This window comes from Antrostomus carolinensis, unplaced genomic scaffold, assembly GCF_000700745.2.
Source record: "Antrostomus carolinensis isolate BGI_N321 unplaced genomic scaffold, ASM70074v2 scaffold40212, whole genome shotgun sequence".
In the NCBI taxonomy this organism is placed as follows: domain Eukaryota; kingdom Metazoa; phylum Chordata; class Aves; order Caprimulgiformes; family Caprimulgidae; genus Antrostomus; species Antrostomus carolinensis.
The window spans coordinates 2,928-12,731 of NW_010302402.1; the positions used below are offsets into that span (position 1 = coordinate 2,928).

At 44.4% G+C, this 9,804-nt stretch overlaps 1 protein-coding gene across 1 annotated transcript in view; it reads right to left on the bottom strand.

Moving 5' to 3' along the window:
- Nucleotides 1–9,429, bottom strand: part of NDEL1 (nudE neurodevelopment protein 1 like 1) — a gene marked incomplete at its 5' end in the record, with an annotated part of 12,058 nt that extends 2,629 nt beyond the window's left edge. The window contains 6 exons of the mRNA XM_010163780.1: nucleotides 554–705; nucleotides 2,976–3,067; nucleotides 3,864–4,037; nucleotides 6,419–6,555; nucleotides 8,034–8,182; nucleotides 9,276–9,429. Coding sequence (XP_010162082.1) covers nucleotides 554–705; nucleotides 2,976–3,067; nucleotides 3,864–4,037; nucleotides 6,419–6,555; nucleotides 8,034–8,182; nucleotides 9,276–9,429 — 858 coding nt within the window. The remainder of the gene's footprint in view (nucleotides 1–553; nucleotides 706–2,975; nucleotides 3,068–3,863; nucleotides 4,038–6,418; nucleotides 6,556–8,033; nucleotides 8,183–9,275) is intronic.
- Between the last annotated feature and the right edge of the window lie 375 nt (nucleotides 9,430–9,804).

Consider the following 9,804-nt stretch of genomic DNA (forward strand, 5'->3'; position numbering starts at 1 on the left):
ACGGGTGAGTCACAGGAGACACATGGGGTAGTTTTTCCTGTGAGAGCAGTTTCTGGGCTCAGGGCTGACGCACAGCACAGCCAGGGTGGAGGCGGTTGTCACCCTCCAAGTGAGCGTTTGCTGCCTGCACTCAGCTGTTCTCACCAAGGGAATCTCCAGATTTGCAGTTGATGTGTTTCCCCACACACGAGCACACCAGTAGCTATGGCAATCCCACCACTACTTGAAATCCTTTCAAAAGGGCACATTCACTTCACTAGCGGGTTTTTGTATTACCTGAGATGCAGCCACCGAGAGATCAGGCAGCAGAGAGACAGAGGCACTGACATCCTACCAGCTAAGAGACAACCACACTTGCTTTTCTCTCTGCTTTACAGAAATCAGTATTGTCACCTTCCCCATCTCTCCACCCCCTTGAGACTTTGGCTCCACGTATTATTTGTCATATAGGATCAAAGCTGTAGTGGGCTAAAAACAAGCCAAGATAAACTTCTGCTCCAAGGAGTATCCTGAAACACCCTCTCCTTTAGGACAAAAGTATATTCCAACTTACCCTTTGTCAAAGAAAGAAGTATGCCCTGGGTGAGGGTACTTTGTGCCATTGCTGTTCATCATGCCACTGTTAACGTTCCCTGAAATGTAGGATTTCCGTGACGCCTGGTCCTTTGCAAAATTTCTACAAGCAGCTAATTTGGATTCTAAGGCCTGTGAAAAGGAAGAAAACAAAATGTCAAAAAAGTAGCAGCATTAACAGAAAGTATTCTGCTGCTTGAGTTCAGGCTTTGTCATGACCCCAAGATGACCATGATCAGACCCCAGTGTGATCACCTGTGGCAAAAACTGAACTAAATGGGAACAAAGCTGTCATTTTCTCTGTCACCCAGCCACAAAGGAAACCCACACAAGATGCTGACGCAGACTGCCAGGCACAACTTAGCTCCACTAGGGCTCAGATTTTAGAATATATCAGCTATTAATTGCCTAAAAAAAAGGAAGCCAATTCTTCACAGAAGTTACCAAAATCTCTTGCTTCAGCAGCTCAAGGGGCTGGCATAAGCTATTCAGAAGACTAAGGGAGAGCCTAAAGCAGAACTCTTAAGTTTTGGGAGGGTCTGTCTATTTGGAAAGTTGGATTTTTCCCCAAAACAATGCCTTCTAGCATTTCTTTCTTAATCCTGGCCTGCAAAACAATGTCAGCTTCTGAAGCCCCACTGATATGCTTCAGAACAAGAGATGCTACAGCCACAACACCAGGAGCAATCAAAGGCAGCAGCTAAGCCAGTCTCCGTGGTCTGTACCTCAGCTCTACTACTTCCAAGGAAGCCTGGTGAGATCTTTTTTCCCCTATACAAGGTGACATGTACAAGATGATGTGCCTCATCCACTGACTCCTGTCAGGAGGGAGACCAAAATCCCAATTCTCTCCTTCACTTCAGAACATGACCTGCCCTTCCTGCTGTCTGTCACAAAGCGAGGTGTAACTTGATGAATATCCTCCTGGTCCAGCAGAACATCTATTTGTTAGACCCCCCCTGTGTGGTGAGGAATTCACATGCGTGTGCTGGAGACAAAAACTCATCTCCCCAAACATGGGGTATGGCCCTTTTCCACATAGAAAAATATTCCATTAATAAGGTACTGACATGCTATCAGAAGTAACTGAACACTACACAGTCTGCTTCTAGAAACCCACGTGAGCTTCCTTAGCGAAGATACAGATCCTGACCTGTCTCTTGGTATCAAAGCACCTACCAGCTGGAAATAGCCACTGTGATCTGTACTAAGTGACTTCCTGCCTTGGCTGCAAGCAAGAAAGCTGAGGGAAACATTCCTGCAGAGAAAGAGAGTCTCAGGCTTGGGATGAGGCATCCTTTGAGTAGCCAGACCCAAAGAAATCCTGAACATCCTGTAATTGTTACTAAACAAATGCATGAGCTGGAATTTTGTCTCAGTGGCAGAGCGTGTGTCTAAGAGCAGGCTGGGAGAAAAGCATGCTTATTTGGCATTTCCTGTCCTTGCAGAGTAATCACATGGGATTGTGATTAAGCTCCCTAAATCCCTTGCAGACTCTTACTCACAATGATCCCATTTTAAACATGTCACTCTGGAACCCTGAGTCCTCCTGCTGCCCTTTCAAACCAACTATGAGCTCACTGGCTCCAAATGTGAGCAACGAGGTTATTTTTCATTTCAAACTTTGCTAAAACAACTGTCTCTACTGCAGCTATTGCTGTTCTCAGTGTTAACCACAAGAGACAGAGGGAAGCCAGCACCAGGGGCCAGACAGCAAGGCTGTGCATGCTTCCATTCAAAACACTAACCACACTCAGGCACGTCAACAAGCTTCTCATAACTCAAAAGTCATGTCTCTGTTCAACTGGAAAGCCTGGCACCATGAAAAACACAGTAACAGATGCTGAAACCATTTCTTCCCTCCTTATAGTGGTAATCCCTTTAGAGGCTCACGCATTTCACTTCCCCATCAGCTACAGATGGGAACATTTGGCTTTCTCCTGATTTATTTTCTCACTTTCTTATCACAAGTTTCTAGACTTTTTTCCATTTTCAGCACCTCTTGCAGATCTCCTCAGGCACATGAGGACACACTGGAAAGTGTGATCTCAGCTCCCCTCCTGTGACATAGAGTAACTGAGCAGCAGGTACCCAGAATCTAAGGTCCAGCTCTGCATCTTGGTCTCATACAGAAGAAGCAGCAGGCCCCATTTAAACTAAGAACAAGAGGCTGATGTTATCTAACCCCGTATACCAAAGCGCTTGAGAAACTTTTTACACCAAATATGAATTTAGTCACCCAAAATTGGCATCATTATCATATACTAAACACTGAATGTGCATCATTTGGAAACCTCAGCGTGTATTCAGCATGAGCCAAGGCCTTGTTGTAACCGCGCGCAAGGACGAAAGCTCAGTGACAGCAGCACAGAGCTGGGAATATTGCAGCTCAGGGCACTCACCCCCACTTTCCGTAACAGATCTCCCACAATGTTGAGTGCAGATATTCTAGCTGAAGGGGTAAGGGGACTGGTACCAAATCCATTTGGTATAGCTGCAAACAACAGACACATTTTATTACACACTCTGCTCCTCCATGGTTTTGGTTTTGTGGTTCCCCCCCACAGTTTAAATAAATCGACTTCTACATAAAAAGGTAAATCTAAAACCCTACTACAGACTATTCATACCATTCCCCCAAAGTAACACACAGACTACATGATCTACTACGTGCCATGGAAAAGAAAAAGCTTAATTCCTGCCCACTGCTCTCTGTCCCGTTAGACCTACCCCCAGAGTCCACACACGCTCCATCTGCAAGGCTACTGCCCGCGGTTCATCTAATCCAGACAGAGTTTCCTCTGGAATCTACTCTTTCTAATTTGAAAACTAATGTAGAATCCTTGTGATTGTCCAGAGCCTTCCAGATGGGGAATGGGACTGGACCACCAATATCCTGCTGCCCTACAGAGAAAACAGGAGCCCTGAAAAGTATGTGTGGTAGCAGAGGCAGTCTGGACTGTCAGAATTACTCACCACTGCTACTCCACATTGAAGAGAAATATCAGTCACTGCACTTCCCTGAAATCCCAAATGTCTTCAGTGCTCTACTGCAGACTGCAACCTCCTGCACCTCCTAAAAGCAGTATCTAAGCTTCACTGTCATCCTTTTCTGTGGCATTGACTCATTATAATCCTTAAATGCACCTGATGCTGCCCCAGGATTTAAACACATCTCATGCAATGCAGGAATCTACATTTACTTCAAGTTCACTAACAAACACCTGGTGTGAAATTGTTTGTTAACAAGCTGAACACACTGCTAAACAACTAGTTAATGTGAATTATACCTTTTGGGGAAGGAAAACTATTTTCTGATCCTTTTCCAACAGGTGTAGCTGGCAAGGAGAGAGAGGCCTGGACAGCTGAATCCATCTTTTCACAGTCTAGAGTTGGAGAGCTGGGCGCTGACTTTCGGGTGACTTCTTGCTGCCTCTCCCGTACTGCCAGCTCTTGCCGTAAGTCTGAGGGTTGAAAGAAGAAAAAAACCCACTCATGTTGGTGACTGATTTCTCTAATAAACACTCTCTCTATTCTCTCTATTTGTAAGGGAGGAGGAGGAGACACTTTGCAACCACCCTGTATCAATTGCTTGCTGCTGGCTTTCTCCAGCAGCAAGAACCCCCACCTCAGAGCAGTCACAGCCCAATGCCACCACTTCCAGCTACAGCTGGGAGTAGAGAGGCAGCAAGCAGAGCCCTCCCCAGAGCAGAGAGCTGCGTGGTCCCAGCAAGCACCACAGGTCACTTAGCCTCAGTATTTTTCTCCATCTGTAGCATTAGTCCCGTGGAAAATGTGTTACAAAAACAAGAGCTGGTCACAAATGCCTGCGGAACTACACTCAGCTCCTGCTCAAACAGAGGTTGGAAAAAGGGAGGAATGACCTATTCTTGTGTTTCCAATTCCCACTAGTTAATACTCCACACTAGCCAAAGACAGTCAAAGGGCTGTATCCAGTTTTTTGATGCTTCAACAAGTGAAAGAGCAGACTGGAGAGGCTGGGTAGTCCAAACAACAGAGAGAGACTGGAGATTAGGAAACCTGCATTTTATTCTGAAAGCTGGGGAAGGACTTTTCATAAGGGCAGTTAATGACAAAACAAGGGGAAATGGGTTTAAGCTGAAAGAGGGGAGGTTTAGATGAGATATTAGGAAGAAGTTCTTCACTGTGAGGGTGGTCAGACACTGGAACAGGTTGCCCAGAGAAGTTGTGGATGCTCCTCCCTGGAAGTGTTGAAGGCCAGGCTGGATGAGGCTTTGAGCAACCTGGTCTAGTGGAAGGTGTCCCTGCTGCTGGCAGGGGGGGTTGGGACTGGATGAGCTTTAAGGTCCCTTCCAACCAAACCCATTCTATGATTCATTCTATGATTCTATGATTCATTCTCACCTCCTCTCTGGACTGCTGCTTACCCCTACCTTGCCCTCTCCGATTTCCACACATATTTGCTACAAAGAGTATCCAGCACAGCTCAGCAATGAATCTATAAAATCCTTAGAAGGGAGTAGATGCAAATAAACAATACATTACAAGGGGGTTGTTCCTTTTTGGGTAGAGCAACTGAATTTTTACAGACCTCTTATTCCTTGTCTCAATCTGGTAGAACACGCAAGAGCAAAATTAGTTGAGCTTTTAAGTTATCGTAAGTATTTAGAACTGATTTTAAGTAAAACAGCTGAAATTAAAATCTATTTCAGCTCCTAGAAGAAGATTTGTGGCTGTTCAGTCAGAAATGTTATATTTGAGTCTGACACCATATCAGTTCTTTTGGTGGCTAGTGTTGCCCGTGTGCTGTCAAGGGGAATAACATGTAGCTTTGCTACCCTAACAAACGCTAAAAATTTCCAAATGACTCATCCAAGAAACAAGATGTCTTTTTTGCTAATTATTCCAGTGTTGCAGAAAACAGACACCAAGGTTTTGCTGTTTTTTCCACTATCATTGCCCTAACCCCAAATTATAATGCATGTATTTCCTCAGAAAATACTTATTCTCCCTTTTCATATTTATTAGAAAAGCCCTGTGCTTCCAATAGGGGCTTTCAATTTGTGGGGCACAAACTTGCTTCAAAGAGGTTCACAAAGGAGAATGACAACAAAAGATCCCAGCCTGTTGTTAAGTGTCTGGTCTCACACTCAGATCTAGGCCTTAACTGAGGGATTATTTTAGAAAGTTGCACTTGGGAAACAAAGTTGGAAACCACTAATCTCTAAACTACATTAATGGCAGGCACAGGCTTGTGAGCAGACTGTCCCCACTAGTAGAGAAATCACTTTCTGCCAATGATAAAAAAAAAAATGCTTCCTCACTCTCCTCAGTATGAAACCCACTGGGGCATCCCCAGCTCTTGATCATACTCCAGAACATTGTCCTGAATGTCTCTGATCCCACAAGTCTAATCACGGTCTTTACTGGAATATCTTAAATAAACCAGGCAATTTACAAGAGATTTAGAAGAAACATAGGAGACAGGATTTTTAAAGAAAGTTATTTAACCATTTATCACATTTCCCTGTTATTTTCTGTGCTTTTCCTTCCTTTACAGGCACAAAACCACGGCGAGTGGCTACTACACCTGCAGAACACGGTATTTCTGGACTTGGGTTAAAAATCCTGAATGAATCTGACATTAGTTTTGCCCTACGTGAGGAAATTGTTTCCCTCAGCTACACTGTACTCACAAAAACCAGAGAACATACTGTTAATAAGTAATACCCAACGCTTACAGTACACATCCAGTTCAAGGCTCATTATGTGAGACTTCCTATAAAGATGAGCTTTGGTTGCTACACGTTTGTTAGCAAGTCAACAATGTACCAAGACACAGAACTAATCATGCAAGCCATACCTCTCGCTTCATCCTTTAATCTCTGTACAGAAACTAGCAACGACTCCTTGTCATCCAGTTCACTTTCTAAAAATGCATTTCTCTCAATAGCTTGGTTCAGCCTTTGTTCAAAGTCTTCCAATGAAACTATTGTTGCCCTAGAAACAAAATCCAAAATATTAGGTTCTTCAGCTCAGCTAACATAAAAGCATATTCAAAAACAGAATGGAGGAAAAAATGTTTGTGGGGTCTACATTCAAGTTAGTAATTTGAAAGCTACGGAAATGCTTCTTAGAAAGGACTAATGAACTCCAAACAAGCAGGGGAATAAGATGAAAGAGTTGGGGCTGTTCAGCCTGGAGAAGAGAAGGCTCCGGGGAGATCTTATAGCGGCCTCCCAGTACCTGAAGGGGCTACAAGAAAGCTGGGGAAGGACTTTTCATAAGGGCAGTTAATGACAGAACAAGGGGAAATGGGTTTAAGCTGAAAGAGGGGAGGTTTAGATGAGATATTAGGAAGAAGTTCTTCACTGTGAGGGTGGTCAGACACTGGAACAGGTTGCCCAGAGAAGCTGTGGCTGCTCCTCCCTGGAAGTGTTCAAGGCCAGGTTGGATGAGGCTTTGAGCAACCTGGTCTAGTGGAAGGTGTCCCTGCTGCTGGCAGGGGGGTTGGAACTGGATGAGCTTTAAGGTCACTTCCAACCCAAACCATTCTGTGATTCTATGATTCTATGAAAAGAACATGATAGCATCTGGCTCTCAGAGATGTACCAAAGAACTGGGAAAGAGCCAATCCAGCACACCTAGCTCCATTTTTCCCAAGCCATGCTGCAAGGCCATATATTTAACCAGAGCATTAGCCCAGGTGGTGCTGTACTCCCCAGAGCCCTGGACGGGCAGCAGCCCAGTGTGCAGAAAGCAGGGCACTGGGGTATTACCCAAGACCCAGTATGTTCCATGATTTCAGTGGGACAACTCATGTGTGTCAAAAGTTAGTCACGAGGAGAGCCTTGTGGAAACAGGGCCTGAGCTCTCAGATCTTTTTGCCAGATAGCCAGAGGCTCATTCCTGGTCCCACTGAATCAATGGCAAAATTCCCATTCGGCAAAACGGAAGCATGACCTGCTGCAAAACGGGGCGTTCCTAACAGCAGCCCGTTCATTTCATGCACTTATCCAGGACATGTTTGCTCCCCACGGTCATTAAGCTGTTATGCAAGGGAAGAGGAGACTCATTTGGCCTGTTTTCTTTAAAAGGGACTATGTAAAGCATTAGCTTCTCACTTCAAAGTGGCTTTGAGCTACAAGGATCACAAATATCAGTCACCTGGGTGGTACTATCAACAGCAGCGCACTGGCCTGGCTTGCTCTGCACCTACTTGCACTGCTTGTGTCTCACAGGAACACGAAGCACTTTGGTCCTCTGCCTTTCTTGCTGTAACATAATGCTACCAGCTGATGGAAGTGAGCTCCAAGGGTACACGGCACTGTACAAATAACCAACTGTCTTGGGGTTTGTCTGGGTTTTTTTGAATGTGTGCTATTTTCCCTTTCAAGGAATAATGAAATGATCAATCTAAGTAGCAAAGAAAAGATCTAGTGAAAACTTTAAGGAAAGAAGAGGTTTGCAGCCTTCACCTCTTTGCACGTTCCAAGTCATCGTTGGCCTGCTCCAGTTCCCTCACATACTTATGCAGCTGATCTTTAATGGCCCGTGTCTGGCTGAGGTCATCCTCTAACAACGACACTTGCTTGTAACTTTGTGCATACTGGTGCTCCAGTTTCTCCTGAAAGAAAGAAGGAGCGAGATAAACATCAGTCACATGCACTCTCCAGGTCATCAGGAGTAAAATGGGACAGAGAAGGTAACACACTCACTGCAGCCTGCTGATGTCAGACTGCTGGTAATACAGAGTGCAAACTGGTGAGTTAGAAGGAACACGACACGCTCTGTAAAATCACAAACATTGTGCACAGACACCTCACCACGACACAGCTGGCTGCTCAGAGATGCATCCCTGCATCTGTTCCCCACAGCCTGCACTGACAGCTGCTCTGAAGCCTCAAACATCTAGGAAGTCAGAGAGAAATCTAACTGCACAGCCTCCCCTTCAGTGCCTCTCCCTTGACAATAGCTGCACTGTTACCAGAACTCGTCTGACATCTCCATTAGCAAAAATGAGAGTCACTGGAGTCTGTCACAAAACCTCCAGGTCCACAAGCTCATCTTCAGAAGACTGGAAGGATTCATTCCCAAACACGCTTATACCAGCTATGAGGGTACACAAAGGGGCTTATGGAAAAACCACTGACCTTATAGAACACATACTGACCTTACAGATATAGCTGGGACTGGATATATATCCACAGATATGGCTGTTAAAAAAGGATTAAGAGATTCTCTCTGAAAGAAGTGCACAAACTGCCCCTCTTTAGATTTCTTTAAGGTCTCATAATACCAAGGAGACCTTCTGGGCAAAAAGAACCTAGTATGCAAGGACAACTATGCAGCAGCCTGACAAAACATACTTGTGTTGTCCTCCCTGTTGCTATGCCAGCGTTGTCTGTGTAACTAATAAAGCTACTATTTGGCAAAGCACAGAGAATTCAAATAAACGTGCACAGTCTCCATGACAAGAGTTTCATGATTTGAACAAGAAAAATTCCTCCAGAAATTTCCCTGGCAAGTTGATGGCCTTATTTGGAGCAGCCATGTACATGCTGGCCTTATTGTACCTGTCATGCTCAAGTGCAGATCTTAAGCAGACAACTCCTTTATTTCATTTGGATATTCAGTGAGCAAGAACAGACCAGACAATCTAAAATGAGATCCAAGACGTATCTGTAAGAAGCAGCAATGCTATTACAGAAAAGACCTACCTTTAATGTTTCCACTTCATACTTCAGCCTTTGGTTATCTGCTTGCAAATCCCTATTCCTCTGTTCAGCTTGTACTAGCTGTGCCTCCAACTCGGCTTCTAATTCTCTGCTTCCCTCCTGAAATTCAGCCAGCTCTTCACGAGCTTCCTGGAAGCTATAAGGAGAAGATTTCATCAGTTGGAAATCCAGCATTTCCCAAGTTAAAACAAAATCCACAGCTCTTTTAGAATAATAAGCTGAAAAAACCCAAGAGTTTTAAAGTACTTAAGTGCCACCCATAGACCTCAAAGGGGTGAAAAATGGGGAAACAGAGAAATTCTGTTCAGCTTAGCTATAAAAGGAAATTAACTCTATTACATCAAACAAAGGGCTACATTAAATGCGTGTGTGAATACAAATTTGTATCAAAGCTATTTACAGGATTCACAAAAGTCTGACAACCACTTTGTACTCCATTAGACTTCACTGTTAGGCCACTTGATAGGGTCAATAAATTAGAATCATAGAATCCCAGACTGGTCAGGGTTGG